Below are 17,070 nucleotides of genomic sequence, written 5' to 3'. Positions count from 1 at the left end.
ACATAAAGGATAAACACGCATGGATGGAACCATTTTGTGAAAGAAAGAGGATGATGATTCCAGGACCTCACTCATGCTCGTTTTTCCGTGCTGAGAGTTCCTGGAAGGAAGCTGCCTCTCTCTGCAGGCAGATGATGGACTGATTAAATCAGCAGTGGTGGTGAGTTTGGAATGCTGCAGGCCCAGAGAAACTTACCTTATCTTTCACTAGCTTTGGCTTAGAAATGGCCATTCCTTCCTCACCCCTGAGTCAGAACTAACACCCTGTGACTAATACACACACACACAAAAAAAAAAAAAAAACAAAAAAAACAAAAACAAAACAAAAAAAACTTTAGAATCTATTAGTTGATCCTATTACCAGCTTCCCCAAACCCAAAGGCTGAGGATGTCATCCTACAGCATCAGAGGCCTGTAGAAGAGAGTCCTTCATCTTCCTGTAACCACCTAGAGTTTTACTCAGAAATGTATTTTTAAACTGCCTTTGACTTATGATTTTCTTTGTTCTGTTACTACCAAACTGCTTCCGTGTTGGGGCATTGTATTTGGGGAGGCCTAGATATACATTCCCTAGCCATTGGGGAGGCCTAGATATACATTCCCTAGCCATTGGGGAGGCCTAGATATACATTCCCTAGCTATGATCTCTCACATTTGTTCCAGAATAAGCCATTTTACCCCTTTAAGGTAAGAGCTGTTTCTTTCAATGATGCAAAATACAAAAATAAGGTAGCATGGAGTTCCCGACTGCCATTGCAAAATGGGAAAGTGATGGAGTGCCTGGCTGTGATCGTGATCTAAAGCAGCAGCAGCAGCAGCAGCATTCTTCAGAGAAGGCAGCCTCTTGCCAGGCTGAACCTTTCAGCTAGAGTTTTGTCTTCTGCTTCCTTAGACAATAGACACTAAGTGGCCAAAAAGACCAGCTCTTCAGCAATGAGTTTTCTGTGAACATAGCATCCGTACAACTATTTATTTTATTAGTATGTGATAACAGCTAACAACACGCTTCCATAAAAAATTATAAAGACATTGCTGAAATAATATGAACTAAGGTCATGTAAGTTACCAAAAAGAATACAACTCTTTAAAAAAAAAAAGGAATGGACAAACACACCTTGGGAGTCTCACCTAACTCCTAATGGTATCTAGTGGTAAGAGAGCATGGAATTGGGGTTGGGGATTTAGCTCAGTGGTAGAGCGCTTGCCTAGGAAGCGCAAGGCCCTGGGTTCGGTCCCCAGCTCCGAAAAAAAGAACCAAAAAAAAAAAAAAAAAGCATAAAGAGAGCATGGAATTCCATCCTGTAGGATTTGAAGATAAAAAGCATCGGTCATGATCTCAACCCTGAGATAAGATAAAACTTCTTTTTCAATATTTTATCTGTCTAAAGTATTCCATTTTAGCACCCTACTTTGCACTAAATCTGTTTGTTGATTTTAGTATAAAATTAATTACCCCAAAATATCCAGGAAAGTGGAATCCTAGAAACACCATGCTTTTGTGTACGTGTTCAGAGTTAAGTTGACCAAATGCTTGTAAAAACATGACTGCCACGGCCCTTCCTTTGCTCTGTGTATCAAACTGATGAAGCAGGCATTATCCAGTTTCATGAATGGAGAAATTGAAGAACAGAGAAATTAAGTGGATTCCTAACACTATATGGGACCAAAATACACAAAGCTTGAATAAACTCCTATTTCTTGCAAAAAAAAAGAAAATGTATACATATATATGTATATGATGATGATGATGATGATAATAATAATAATAATAATAAGACAAAGGAGATATCAACTTAAGAGGGAGTTGGCATGGGAGGAATTGAAGAGAATAAAAAGGGAAGTGATGTAAGTAGATTTTAATTAGAAGTTGAAAAACTAGAGAAAACAAAGAAACAAACACAATGTAGTATCACCATAGAGTTATCAGAATGGCTATAAAAACAGGAGAATATTATAAATGCTGTTGGGGCTGGGAAAAACTAGATCATGCACATGATGTGAGTACAACTGTAAAGTGGGATAGCCTCTCAGAAGACAACTTTGCAAAAAATAAACACACACACACACACACACACACACACACAAAACTATCTATGACATGGAATTTGTACTCCTGGATGTTTATCTCAGAAAAATTAAAACTCATGCTCACAGAACCTGTGAATGGATATTCCTAGTAGCTTTCTTCATAATAATTCCGAAGTGAAAATAGTTCATATATCCTCCACATGGAATGTAGCTTGAAGAACCGGTGGTACAACTGTACTATATGAAGGAGTACTGATTCATGCAACAACCAAGGTAATTATGGTGATTGGAAAATAATCCAAAAATCTTCCACACTATATGATTCCCTTTAAATAAAACTTTTAGCAACAGAGTCTCATGTGCCCAGGCTGGCTGCAAACTCACTATGCTTGAAGGATAGTCTCGAACTCTTGATCTCCTGGGCTCTACCTCCCAAGGGCTGGAAAGTGTGCATTATCACGGTTAGCTTATATAACACTCTTGAAATGACAAAATTACAGAAATGGAGAACAAATTAGTGGTTAGTAGTTGGGTGTGGTGAGGACTGGGATGGTAGTAGTTGCCACAGGATAACAAGATGCATCCTTTTGATGCTGTCTTCTATCTTAATTACAGCAATGTCAATATCCTGGTTAGGATGATGCACTATTAGTGTAACAAGATGGTGCTTTGGGGAAAACGGGGTCAAAGGTAGTTCTATGTGATTTCCAATATTTGCATATGAATATGCAATTAACTCGAAATCAAGCTTAATTTTAAGAAAGTCTTTTGTACACACAAAATAGCAATAATGACAAGCAGGAGAATCTTCTAGAAGAAAATTGTCAAGGTGGAAAATGGTCCGAAAATTATCCTAGAGAAATGAAAGAGACTGGTATCACCTGAAAAAGGAGAACTCCTGGGGGCAGTACTCAGAAAACTGCCCAGTGGCAGCTGCGGGAGAGGATTACATTAAAACCCACAGGGGAAAGGTACAAAGAGGAGAGTTCTTTTCCATAACCGGAAGAACATTTGATGATACTTCTGCAATAGGACAAAGCGGTTTCCAGGACAGGCATTTTAGCGAGCGGCAAGGCATGAGCAAGAAAGGCACACCTGTTCAACTAAACAGGCAAGACTAAGGCAGCATTTTGCAATTTTCTCCTCGGAGAGGCGAGAGGGAGTTGGAAGTACATTGGACATTGAAGCCTGCTTCATGTGTACAAATTGCTGGAACAATGGGATAGTGGCTGTGTGTGCCAACTCCAGGGAAGGTGCTTGTTAGCTGGGGTAAATGGTGGGTTCTTTTCTCAGCAGGGTTTGTATTTAGAGAAAGATGTTATTCAAGCCATAATTCCCAACTCCCAGTTTTTCACTCCATCAGCCAGGCCCCAGAGAGATCTGAGAGGAATTTGAGAAGATGGCAGTGCAGGTAACAGTAAGACACTGGCAAAGGGGTTTCAAATGGGTGGCTTTGCCCTTTGAAAGGCTGTGCTGGTCACTGGAGTAATTTCAGATAAACAAGCACATTAGGAAAATTACTACTATTATGTATTGCTAGGTTGCAAAGAACACACGTGTCCTTGTATAGCACTATACTTTAAAAAAATTCTTAGAACAGAGGTGCTGAAAGTTTTTCCAAGTCCTGTCTGAGTGTTCTCACAGATTTCCTCAGAGTGCACAATGCTGCCACTCATAATGTTCCGGATTTCTACTAAGATTGGAACTGGGGAAGAATTTCTTGAAGCATTTCTATGGATATTTTTACTATTTGGGGGTGGGTGGGGCTCACAGCACTGGTGAGGTGGAACCAGGGAGGCTCTTTGGGCAGTTAGACCACCAGCCTACTTGGTGAGTTCCAGACCAGAGAGAGAACCTGTCTAAAAATCAAATTGGATGGTCTGGATGGTGGCTGAGAAATACCACCCAGGCGTCTGGTGTCCACATGCATTCATGAGTGCACTTGCATGGGCAAAACAAAACAATTGAAAAGTGGGCAAATGACCTAGACGTTACGTGAATAAAACAGAAGTAGAGAACAAGATGCTGATGACCTGTAGCCAACAGGGAACTGCAAATGGAAATCAGAACGTGTTCCTATTTCATACTCACTAGGAGCTGTAGTGAAGAAAGAAAGACAGTGAGAAGTGTTGCTGGGGTTAGGGAGGAAATGGAACACTTAGACACTTCCATGGGAATACGAAAAGATGCAACCACTTTGGAAAGCAGTGGACTTCTTTGAAGGTTAAACCTACACTTCACGAAATCCAGACATCCTCCTCTTAGCACTGGATGCTAGGCAAATGAAAACCCATTTTCACACTTTGATTCCATCCAGTAAATGAAATGTGTAGAAAAGGCAAATAAGAGAGCCAGGGCTGGAGGTTTGCTAAGGGCTGGTTATTTCGGAGGATGGAAATGGAAAGTGATTTCTAAAAGGTAGTGGGGGTGCAGGTGGGGTGGGGGTGGGGGTGGGGGTGGGGGTGGAGTGTTCAGACATTCTAAAAATTGTCGTGATGGACACAGAACTGGGACGCCACTAAAAATCCATCCAGTCATTTTGTTCTAGATGGTTTTGTAAATTATACCTAGAAGCAGTTGTTAAAAAAAAAACTTCACCTCCACATGATAACTTGTGCATTCTATTGTTTAAATATAATGTAATATTAGAGACTAAAATCACCAGCGAGGTGTGGAAGACGCCATGGAGACCTCTTTGGAGCCTTAGTATTAGTCTTTCAGAGGCCAGGCAGGCACCACACTTATGGGAGTCTATTTTCCAGGCAAACAAAGGTTTGCTTGCTGGCTCCTTCTCCATACCTTGTCAAGGTCACTACCAAAGTCAAGACAAACAAGGCTGCAAGACAGGGCTCAGGGAGGCTGTGTTCTGGGCAATGGCGAGTGCCCAGTGAGGCATTGCTCATCCCAATATGGCGTTAAAGCTGCAAGTGCGTTTAGTTTCGGATGGATTATCAGTTTTCAATTAGTGCCTTGAAAGTTTACTATGGTTGAAAGCTTCACCTTGTTTGGTGGGCAGGGGTGGGGGCGGGGAGGAAAAAAAGATGAGAGAAAAGAAAGGGGAAGGAGAGGAAAGGTAGAGAGAGGGAGGGAGGGAGGGAAGGAGGGAGGGAGGAAGGAAGGAAGCTAGGAAAGAGCTTACAGCGGTAGTTAAAGGGAAGGATGAAGGGAACCCGCCCCCCCCCCCAAAAAAAAATCAACCTGAGCCCTGCAATCCCTGGCTCGGCCAGCGTCCGAGCTGGGGGCGCTGCGCGGGGGAGCCGGCAGGGGGCGCCCTTTGCGTTCCTGCCCCCGAGGCTCTCGCAACCGCCCCCTCCACTCGTCCTGACGTCCGAGCCCCCGCCTCTTTCTCGCGGGCTTTCAAAGGGCGCTCGGGGCAAGCCGGCCCTGAGCTTCTCTCGGCGGCCTCTGGAGAGCCCGTGGTCACCTGCCTGCAGCGTCCTCTCCGCCCACCCCCGGCTCCCTGCAGCTGCCGTCCGTCCTTACGTCCGTCCGTCCGTCCGTCTGTCGCCTCTGCAGCAGGTGCCTCGGGGAAGAGCACCTCGCCTTCGAAGTCGCCAGCCCCGCAGGCCAGTCACATGGAGGGCAGCGGCGGAGGCGGGCTGGCCCCTGCTGAGGCGCCCGAGGAGGCAGGCGAGTCGCCCCAGGGCAGGCTGCCTCCGGGGCCCGAGGGCGCGGCGGGGCCGGCGGAGCCCGAGAGTGCGGGGGACGCTGCCGGCGGCGAGACTGAGGGCGGGCGCGGGCCGCGCCGGGCTCTGCGGGCTGTATACGTGCGCAGCGAAAGTTCGCAGGGGGCGGCAGCCGGCGGCGGCCCCGAGGCCGGGGCACTCAAGTGCCTGCTTCGGGCCTGCGAAGCCGAGGGCGCCCACCTCACCTCCGTACCCTTTGGGGAGCTCGACTTCGGGGAGACCGCCGTGCTCGATGCCTTCTATGATGCAGGTGAGGGCAAGGGTCCTCCCTGGGTTCCTACCGCCTTCTCACAAGCTCTGCCGCCCCTCCACTCTCTCCCCTGGCCCTCTCCTCCAGTCCTCCTTCCGTCCTCCACCTTTGCTGCTTGGAACCAATCTCTCTACCTTCTGGACAGGGTAGAACAAGTAAGGAGCCCCTGGACAGATAGAGAGAGACCATAGGCACTTAGACTCATTCCACCTCTTTTGTTTTCCTTTTAATAATAGCGACCAACCCAAGAAGCATACTATCTATCGCATCGCCTAAGATGGCGGCTCTCCCCCACAAGGGTCCCATATCATGTATGTAACTTACAATTCACAACAAGCAAAATTACAGTTATGAAGTAGCAACAAAATACCTCATGCCTTATGCTTGGGGTCAGCCCAAGTGGAACTGTATTAAACCATTAGGAAGGTTGAGAGCCACCGACAAGCCGTTGAGGCCGTTCTCCAGTTTGTTTTCTCCTGACCTATCCCCAATGCAGGCTAGTTAGTATAATCATCTGGGAGAGCTGGTAAAACGAAGGGTTAAGATGGATAACTCATCTAATCCCAGGAGACAGAGGCAGGAGGATTGCAAATTCAAGGCCAGCCTCTGCAACAAATGGAGTTAGGGGCCAGCCTAGGCTACAAAGTGAGACTCGCCCTCAAACAAACAAACAAACAAACAAACAAACAAACAAACTTCCTATCCATTTCAAACCAATGACACCCTACACGAGGCCTTCGGAGTGTTTAATTCCAGAAAGTGGCAAGTTAGTACCTGACAAGCGTGTATATGTTGACTTTTAGGTTTGCTTTTTTACAGATTTTCACACACTTACAGTACGATGTAATGTACTGTTCTGTGATGTTTTAATCTCTTAACTTAATCCATTGCTAGACCAAGACACTGACTGTTTCCAGGCTCCCTGTTCTGAGTGTGACCTAACCATCCAGGTTTCAAGTCACCACTTTTGAATTGACAATAGTTCTTTCCCATGCTTTTCTTACTTAACCTTTAGGGACAAATCTGTGGAACCTCGATGGTATTCCTCAGCATTGTATATCACACAGTAATGACCAGGGGGTGTTTGTGCCTTAGCTTTTCCACTAGTCAAATGGAAGCAACAGTGTGTACCTTAAAGCTAAAAGCTTATGAGCAGAGACTTTGGGAGTTGTTTTCAAAGTGTTCCTGGCATGCTGACTTGGAGCAGGATAGGTGCCTTAGTCGTGCTTATAAAACTCAGTGCTTTTGCATGTTTGAAAAGTTCTACCAACCCCGACCCAGTAAATGCCAGTCAATTCAGTTCCTTGTTTACTGGAGGCAGCCCTGGATGTAAGGTTTTTTGGTTTCGTTTTGTTTTTTGTTTTTTGTTTTTTTTTTTTTTGTTTTTCCCACAGCAAATGGCCAAACCCACCCCCATCTGGAAAGAGATGGGGCATCTGGCTTGTTCAAACAAGTGGCGGCTGCAGCCAGTGAACACACTCCCTTGACATTTCTGACCATGCTGAGTATGCTCTTGAGTGTCACATCTTTTCCGAGAAATTATTCAGAAGCCCACTTCACCTAGAACCATTCCGTTTTCTCAACTTCCATTCAGTCTGCTCCTGAATGGAGTTTGAACAGATTCTTTGAAAAGTGAAACGTTCATTAGGCCTTCAGGCACAACGCTCTTCCTTGCCTGCAGACAGCAAGGTGAAACATTTGTGTGCAGGCCCTGGGCTTCAGTGGCATATGTTCATATGTCTATATTGCACATCTCCACCTGCTGTGCAAGCTCCTTTGAGAAGACAGCGGATTACAGGGCTCAAACCTAAGCACCCAGAGCATCACATTTGCTCACTCTGGCTTTACATGGTTTCCTTTTGTCTGTATCATGAATCTCCTTTGGTCAATTTTGCCCTTGGGAATAATTTCTATTGATTCCACTACAGGAAGTGGAATTCTTGATTAAATAGATGATCTCCACATCCCTACCCTCTCCTGGCTTCCTGATCTCCACTCTCACAAGCTTTTTTGTCCTTTTCCACCAAAAAAAAAAAAGATAGAAAACTGTCCTCGGCTGTTTTGTAAACATCTCTAAAACCAGGATGTCCAATTGAGTAGCCTCTGGCCACATGTAGCCATTTATATTTAAATTGGCTTATATGTAATAAGATGAGATCTATAGAATCAGAATAGCCCTATTTCAAGTACAGCCAGCCAGCTTCTGTATGTGGAATGGCAAAGATATAAAATGTTTTCCTATAGTAGAAGGTCTCCTTGACAATGCTGTTTTAGAACAAGATTGGTTGGGGGAGAGCAACAGTTGAACTGTCCCAGGTGGATTGTGGAGAAACTGTAAAGGTGAGACATTAGGCACTTCCTATCTTCTGGTCTCATAGCAACTCAACACTTGGTTTGATTGTGTTCTTATACTGTGTTATTTTTGTGGTCGTGTCTGTAACTTAGATTTCTGTGTCATTAGTAAAAGGTTGATTGGCGGAGCGGCAGGAAAGCCACAGCCTGATGGAAAAAAATCTAAAAGAACTCACACTGAGCCTGGGAATGCGCCTTAGTGGCTCGGCACCTGCCTAGCATACATACGGCAGGATATTGGGAAACAAAAGTGCTTAGTACTGGATAGATATAGTAGACTGGAAGCCTTGACATTTGAGTGGAAATAGAATGCTAACAATACCATTTTCTTATTGGATATTCACAGCTACCTAAATAGGATTTAAAAACAATATAGCAGGGGATTAAAGGTGAGTTTGTAGCTTGGAAGCAGCCTGGCCCACTCCACCATCACTGGAGAGAGTGGCTTGTTGTACCACCACGCTTTTTTTTACTCCAGACACCATGATCTCTGGCCTGGACCTCAGCTGTTTTTTGGTGTATCAGGCCTTTGGTGGTCCCTTCCTGAGTCCCCTCCTATCTGTGCTGCTGTTACTCCTACTCAGTCAGCATTGAGCCTAGAATGCTCCTCAACCATGTGGAAAGAAACATGGAAGCTGTAGGATTGAATGGAACCATGGCCGCTTACTTTGAGTGCATTCTAAACAGAGATCTGTGAGCTGGTCCATTGCTTTCTTGGCTGTGTAGTATTTGTTACCAGGGAATGTGTATTATTTTTGATTCCCAGCAGTCAACTTCCAGTTTTGGTACATACACCATAAACATTTAAAGCCCTCTATGGATCAAGCTTTGAGTAGGTGCTATACAAATTCTAATTAAATAGAGCAGTTGGGGTAGGGCTGAAGTATTACCGAGTGGGCTGGAAAAATTCATGTTTCCCAGTACTCTGGGCAGAGTTTGAACTATTGGGTGTGACAAGGCATGGCATAAATGCCTAGTGGGTGGTGGGACTTGATTTTTGTGGGAGATGGTGGAGGGTAGCAGGACATGGAAGTAGATTTCATTCTGGCTTTCGTTTGTCTGTCTGTGAGAGGGTAACCTAGAGCTAGGCACACAGAATTGGATTCACAGGGAGAGGAGGAAAAGAGAAGGTGCATTGATACTGATACCCTTTTTACTCTTAAATTATTTTTATTATGAAAATTTTCAAGTATGCACAGAATGAGGCTTCAGCACTTATTAACATTTATTAACATTCTGACTTTCCTTTCATACCAGGGATTGAATCTAGAGCCTTACACATACTAGGCAAGTGTAATACCAGTGAGCTCTAATCCCTACCTCTCATTCTGTTATTCTCTTCCTTACCCATCCCCTATCTGTACTATTACTATAATTACTAAATGTATAACTATGAAAAGTGACAAGCCCTTGTGGAACTCAAACTCTATCACAATCTGGAATATTCTGTCTTCCCCTATGTCTCCTCCCACTTCCCTTCAGTCCCTCCTTGATGCCACGGAACGACTGATTTGCCATCACTGTAGATTCAAGCTACCTTTTCTTGGGGTTTTATATAAATAGACTCATATAATATATCTTCCGTGGCTCCATTCCCTCAGCAGGATGTTTTTGGGATTCATCCACATTGTTACATGGCAATTTTTCTTTTTTAATGCTACTAGTCCATCTTAAGAATGGTACTCTGGGCACCTCATGTGGTGGTAGCAAGTCTAGCCAATTACTGAGCTTGAACTTAAGGTTCAGTGAAAGATCATGTCTCAAAAAATAAAGAAAACAAGCTAAGAAAGATAGAACATCAGCTTCTGGTCTCCACACGTGTTCCCATCTGTGCAAACATGCATACCCCCATACACATCCACACCCCCCCCACATGAATATATTCAGATCATTCTCTTTTTATGGAAATGTGGGTTGCTTCCAGTTTGAGACTGTTACGAAGAAAGCTGCTACAAACACTGGTATGTAATTCATGGACTAGTGTTTTTACATTCCTCTTGGAATATCTAGAAGTAAAATGGCTAAGTTCAAGAATTAAGTATATTTTCAGCTATGTAAGGGACTTGCAACCATTTATCTAAAGTGGTTATCCCATCTTATATTTCCAGTACCAGTGTATGTGTTTCATATCCTCATCAATTGTTTGTAGTACTGATCTTTTAAATTTTGGCCTTTTTAGTGAGAAGTATAGCAGTTTCTCACTGATGGATTTAATATGCCTTTCCTAAAAAGTAATGTCGTGCACCTTTCTATGTGATTTTTTTAACATGGACATTTTTTTCTCTGCAGGGTGCCCATTGAATTCATTTACCTACATACTGGATGGTTGTTACCTTCTTGTTGAATTATCAGTTCTTTTTATATAGTTTGTGTTTAAGTGATTTGTCAGGACCATGAGCATCTCCCTTATGGCTTGCTAATCCATCCCCATTTATTCGTGCTTTGAATGATGCAGTCTGACTTAGACTTTCTTTTTATGGTATCTTATGACTGCATACCTAAAACACCTTTCAGGTTTTACTCGTGCAGACACTGGTCTATATATTCTTCTGAAAGCTTACAGGTTTCACTTTTACATTTACATCTCTGAGTCATCTCAAATGAAATTGACATTCTGAGAATGATACCTTGGCTTAAAAATTTTAGAGAAACTAGTCTTGGCCTAGACTAAGTCTGACATTTGGAGGCTGGCAAAAGGACTATTGCTGCTTCCTTCTCACCCTTCAAAGGCTCAGAAGTCTAGGTTCTCTAGGCAAATGGCCTATCTGGCCAAACAGACCCACATATATCCTATCATAATAGCCCACTGACCCTTGGATTGCTAGTTATGCCTTGGGTTTCTGCATCAGAGTTTGAAAGTATACTGTATCACCTGTTGGCCGTATAGCCCGGGATAACTTAATGTATCTGAGTCTTGTTAAAATGTCTGCATATAAATATCTCCAAATAAATGTCAATGCCTTGAATTGAGTGCTTACTATCAGTTCTCTCTGTACCATTCCCCTCTGTCTTCTAATACTGACCTTACCAGAAACCTTGGCGTACAGAGTAAACTGTGCTTGGTACAATAGAGATTCTGATCTAAATCTCATAAGCAGTCAACATGTAGTATAATCTCCTGAGTTTTCATGATTAGCGATTGCATCTCAACTCCCTTCCTTGTTCTGTGCTGAGGAAAAAGACAAACAAAACAAAACAAAAACCCCTACATTTGCCTGTGCTCTTCATTTTCCTTTTTAATTGAGATACAGCATATATAGAAAAAGTGGGTGAATTTTGCTTGGCTTTGTCCTTTGTTGTAAATTTAATTTTATAGTTTGTACTTTTACATGTCTGACCTCTTGTTTGCTGTTAGGTTGTGGGGTACCTCTATGACATCACTGTAGTCATAGCTTATTCTTCGCCATTTCTCTATAGTATAGTGATTCTCAACTATCCTAATGTTGGGACCCTTTACTACAATTCCTCATATTGGTAAACCCCCAACCCATAGAATTCATTGTTACTGTTATGAACTGTAATGTAAATAGCTGTGTTTTCTGTGTAAAGGTCATTTGACCCCCAAAGGACGTGACCCACAGTTTGAAAACTCTTATGCTATAAGTATTTCAGTTCAAGGAGATGCCACAGTTTGTTTTCTGTTACAAATGAGCATTTGAGTTGCTTCTGTCTGGAGATAATCAATGGATAGTGTTACTGTTATAAATATTCTAGTACTTGGGTTTTTGACAACTTTATTGGGATGTAATGCTCTTATTTAAAGTATAAAGTACAGTGGATTTGGGTATATTCACAGTTATATAACCATCACCACTGTCAAATTTTAGATTATTTCTGTTAGTCCTCAAATAACAACTCACTCTCGTAGAACCACCTGGAATCTAGTGAGAACTGCATTAATCCTTTCCAAGGGTAGTGCTCCCAGTGATCTAGCCACTTTATACTAGGACCTACGTCTTAAAGATCCCATTATCTTTATACTACCACACTGGACATAAAATATTCCAACACATGAATCTTTAGGGACACAGTCAAATCATATATAAAACCATGGCTACCAAATATTCATTATACGAGCTAGAAGCAATTACCATTTTTATATTTAGAATGGCTATTGGATTCATTAGGTTTCACAAGACCAACATTTCAAACCTCGTAAGGTGGGTTTGTTTAAAATATGTTCTCTGTCCTGAGAATGAGAATTCTGCATCAAGAATGGTGCTTGTTCTTAAGATACAGCTAAGTCCCATTTCAGACCTGTCACTGGACTTCCTTTCCCCTAGGCTCTTCCCCATTTCCATCCTGCATTTCTTTCAGAGAAGAATAATTATGGGTTAGAGTTTTTTATTGTGAGATAGCAACCCCATCCCTCACTTGATGCCCTGTCTTTCTGCTGGAGGTGGGCTCTACAAGTCTCTCTCCCTGATGTAGGGCATCATCTAGGGTCCCTCCTTTGAGTCCTGAGAGACTGTTACCTCCCAGGTCTCTGGTACAGTCTAGAGGGTCACCCACCTCCTATCTTCCGAAGTTGCCTGGTTAGAGTCTTTCTGCTGGCCCTTGGGAGGAGGGCAACACTATAGGAAGACTAGCAGTCTCAACTAACCTGGACTCCCAAGATCTCTCAGACACTGAGCCACCAACCAGGCAGCATACCCCAGATGATAAGAGGCTCCCAACACATATACAGCAGAGGACTCCCGGTTCTGGGTTCAGTCAGAGAAGGTGCACCTAACCTTCAAGAGACTGGAGGCCCCAGGGAGTGGGGAGAGTTGGTGGGATGGTTGTGAGGGCATCCTCTTGGAGACAGGGGAGGGGGAGGAGATGTGGGATGTGAAATAGTTGGAGTGTGGACCTGGAGGAGGATAAAATCTGGACTGTAAAAGAAGAGGATTAAATAATAAATTAAAATTAAAAAAGGTACAGCTAAGTCTTTGTAAATTCTATGACTTATGGAAGTATGGTTCATGAAAAGAATAAGCACTGTACATTCATTGTACAGTGGAAATCAGACACGCAAAAATACAATGAGTCTAGAAGAGGTAAGAATGTGAACATCTCTACCTCCAGATGAGGCAATACTTTGTGGCTAGGCAGCCACTAGACAAAACTGCCTATTTCATCTGCAGACTAATACTGTCCAGAAAAGGACAAATTATGCAGAATAGTTGACTGATAAACTCTGCCAAGACAGGGTGATCAGACCTTCAAACTCTGCATTTCAAGAGCCTGTCAGTAGATTTTGGGCCAGAAGGCTAAAGACTTGTGCTCACATGTTGCTACAGGGGACTGTGCTAATGGAGATTTGTCTCTACAGCCTCTCAGTTCTAGAAGCCGTGTTAGGCTTCCTATGTGTATAGATATTTGGTTATTCCCATATTTCTGACGGGGTTGAAGATTGATTATAGTCTCATAGCCTATCAGGCTGTTTAACTCTGAATATACATATTTTATTGGATAGTTATCAGATAGTATACAAGCTAGCCAAGATATAATACAGATTTTAAGCCTTTCTTAAGGTGGAATGGATAACTAAATGCTCTGTTTAACTGATATAGTGATGGACTGGGTGTTGAGTATATCATATGCTTTATAAATTGTAGAATGGTAATAATTGCACTCAATTTATATATAAGTGAAAAGGCTTTTTAACTGGACAAAAAGGGGGAAATGTTGTGGTTTGCCCTGGAGTTATCTGTATTTTGATGCTAATTCCACTGCCCCCAGAACAGCTGCCTAGTCATGTACTCAGGAATCAGGTGATGTCACCAGAACTTTCTCCCCCATTTAATATGTAAAATACAGGTGAGGGGCAGGTACAGGATAGAAGGAGGCCTGTCATTGGAGGAGAGGGAAGGATGGGCGGGAGAGAAGTTTGAAGGAAGAGGAGGAGACTAGAAAGGAAGGAGGAGAGAGGAGAGAGAACGAGCAGGACAGTATGGCGGGTGACGTTAAGATTCCACGCTGTACCTTTACAGGTTGTTACAAATGTTCTTAAGGGATGGATGGTACTGGGCTTTGTATGTTTAGGTGGGCAATTATATCTTATCAATTGGATCAAAGGAAAAAAAAAGAGGTAAGAACATGAAATGATGGTTTCATATCCAACAGTGAGTCACCAGCACCAAATGAATTCAGTTGCCTTTAAAGACTGTGGAGACAGATGCCAATGAGGAAACAAAGCACAGAGAATAGGTGAAATCAGCAGTTATGCAAAAGTTTGAATGCTTAGTGATCTTGAAGGAATGATTGACTTTCTTAAATAAAAAATAGCAGGATGATTGTTGGGGAAATAGATGTGAAATCCTCAGGTCCTTTACCATTGACTGACACTTCAGTGAGACCAATAGAGACCTGTTTCCTGAGATTTTGTCCCTGTAAAAGAAAAGCTCCATGAATCTATTCATGGTTGACATTCATACCAATCCCAGTTCTGTTCTAAAATAGCATACATTTCTTTTTTTCAGCCCTTGAACAATTTTAATAAGAATATTTACATCAAATGCAATATGGTCACAAATATGGAAGAAATGGGCTTATTATTTCTTTTTTTATTATTAATCATTCTATTCCTTTACATCTCAAATGATATCCCACTTCCCAGTTACCCTTCCACAAACCCCCTATCACACATCTGCTCTTTCCCTCTTCCCCTTTGCCTCAATGAGGGTGCTCCCCCACCCACCCTCTCCTGTCCCATGGCTCCAGCATCACCCTACACTGGGAAATCAAGCCTTCACAGGACCAAGGGCCTCCCATCCCATTGATGTCAGACAATGCCATCCTCTGCTACATATGCAGCTGGAGCCATGGATCTCTCCCTGTACATTCCTTGGTTGATGGTCTAGTCTCTGGAAGCATTGAGTGGTCCAACCAGCTAATGTTGTTCTTCCTACAGGGGTTGCAACCCCCCTCAGCTCCTCCAGTCCTTCCACCAGCTCCCCCACCAGGGCCCCTGAGCTCAGTCTGATGGTTGGCTCCAAGCATCCATATCTGCATTAGTCAGTTAAATAGCATTTATTTCAAAGGTGATGCTACACACTTATTTGAAGAGATTGCACATAGAAAATTCTTCTAAGAATTAAGGCTTAAATTTCCTCTTTATAAAACAGTAGAAGAAATCTGTAAAGAAGCTGCCATATGCTAAAGATGAAAACATTGAAGCAGTATGTACAAGGGAAGCCAGAGTAGGAACTGTAGACACGTGACTCCATGGATAATGATAACGGTATGGGCACTACTCAAACTGCAGCCTAGCTTGCAGTATAATTTGGTACAATGTTGTTCTGCATTGTTATTTGGAAAAGCAACATGCATGTGCAAAAGACAGTGTGCCTTAATTTATGCCATGTTCTGTTTTTACAAATACTTCACTGAGAGAGAAATGAAATTAGACACTGCAAATCTATCCACCTTAGTGGGCACACATAGTTTGCGTATATGTTTTATTTTGGTGTTAAACATTAGGTACTAGGAGACAAAAGATGAAGTTTCTTCATGCCCCTACTCTTTACCCGGTCTTTCTCATAGTTAAATCTTAACAGCGCCAAGCAAGTTACCCATGTGATAATAGCATTCAGTAAGGATGTGCTGACCTCTTGACACTGAACTGGTGTGTTAGATTTTTCTACTTTTTACAATATTGGAAAATAAGTTTAAATGACACTTCACAGCATTCTTTGTACAGGCCTGACCTGAAGTTTGTTGGAAATGAGGAATAATGACTAAAGACAGATCTAATTATAATAGAAGTCGGTAGAAATGACTTCTGCTCAGTAAAGATGAGCTTTTTATTTTTTAAGGCAGTTTTTAAAGGGACCAGAGTTACCAGACATCCAATTATATTTTTAAATGTCTCTGGCAGAAAACTTACTCTGAACGCCAGTTCTTTAGAGAAAAACAACTCCTATTTACAATCATTTCTTTTCTTTCCTCCTGGTAGAAATATAGACTTAGAGACAACCTGGAGTGTATTTAAAGACTGGCATGAGCTAGTTGAGTACAGAATTACTACAAGGTAAATCATTTGCTCTCATACCATTAACTAATGGCGACATGCATAAATTCAGTACTTTAAAACCACACTAAAAAGTATGGTTTTATTTGTTACCTATAAAATATTTAACAGAAATGTTTAAAGGTCAGGCATGGTGATGTACTTCTCTCATCGTAGCACCTATGGGTGTGGAAGGAGGAGGGTGAGGAGTTCAATATCATCATCTATCCATTGCTCCACAGCAAGTTCACAGCTAGCCTGTGCTACATGAGACCCTGTCTCTTAAAAACTAAAACAAAATTCTGCTAAGACTGATGAAATGGTCTTTTTTAAAAAATTTTTATTAGATGTATTTCTTTGCTTACATTTCAAAGTTTATTCCCCTTCCCAGTTTCCTGTCCATAAGCCCCCATTCCCTTCCCTGCCCCTCCCCCATATGGGTATTCCCCTTATATTGCCTCCTCATATTCCCCTGCACTGGGGGTCCAACCTTGGCAAGACCAAGGGCTTTCCCTTCCACTGGTGCCCCAATGAGGCTATTCTCTGCTACATATGCAGTTGGAGCCTGGGTCAGTCCATGTAGTGTTTCTGTAGTGGTTTAGTCTCTGGAAGCTCTGATTGGTTGGCATTGTTGTTTTTATGGGGTTGCAAGCTCCTTCAACTCTTTCAATACTTCCTCTAATTCCCCCCAAGGGGGTCTGACCTGTTCTCAGTTCAGTGACTTGCTGCTAGCATTGACCTCTGTATTGGACATGCTCTGG

At 42.6% G+C, this 17,070-nt stretch overlaps 1 protein-coding gene across 1 annotated transcript in view; it reads left to right on the top strand.

The window, feature by feature from the left end:
* Window positions 1-5,551: 5,551 nt before the first annotated feature.
* The window catches only part of Map3k15 (mitogen-activated protein kinase kinase kinase 15), a 145,199-nt gene continuing 133,680 nt past the window's right edge, over window positions 5,552-17,070 (top strand). The window contains exon 1 of the mRNA XM_087600969.1: window positions 5,552-5,964. Coding sequence (XP_087457095.1) covers window positions 5,604-5,964 — 361 coding nt within the window. The 5' untranslated portion in view covers window positions 5,552-5,603. The remainder of the gene's footprint in view (window positions 5,965-17,070) is intronic.

The sequence above is a fragment of the Rattus norvegicus genome, chromosome X, assembly GCF_021556685.1.
Source record: "Rattus norvegicus strain SHRSP/BbbUtx chromosome X, alternate assembly SHRSP_T2T, whole genome shotgun sequence".
Taxonomy (NCBI): Eukaryota; Metazoa; Chordata; class Mammalia; order Rodentia; family Muridae; genus Rattus; species Rattus norvegicus.
The sequence above is the reverse complement of the archived record's forward strand: the minus strand, read 5'-3'. Positions and strand labels throughout refer to the sequence as shown.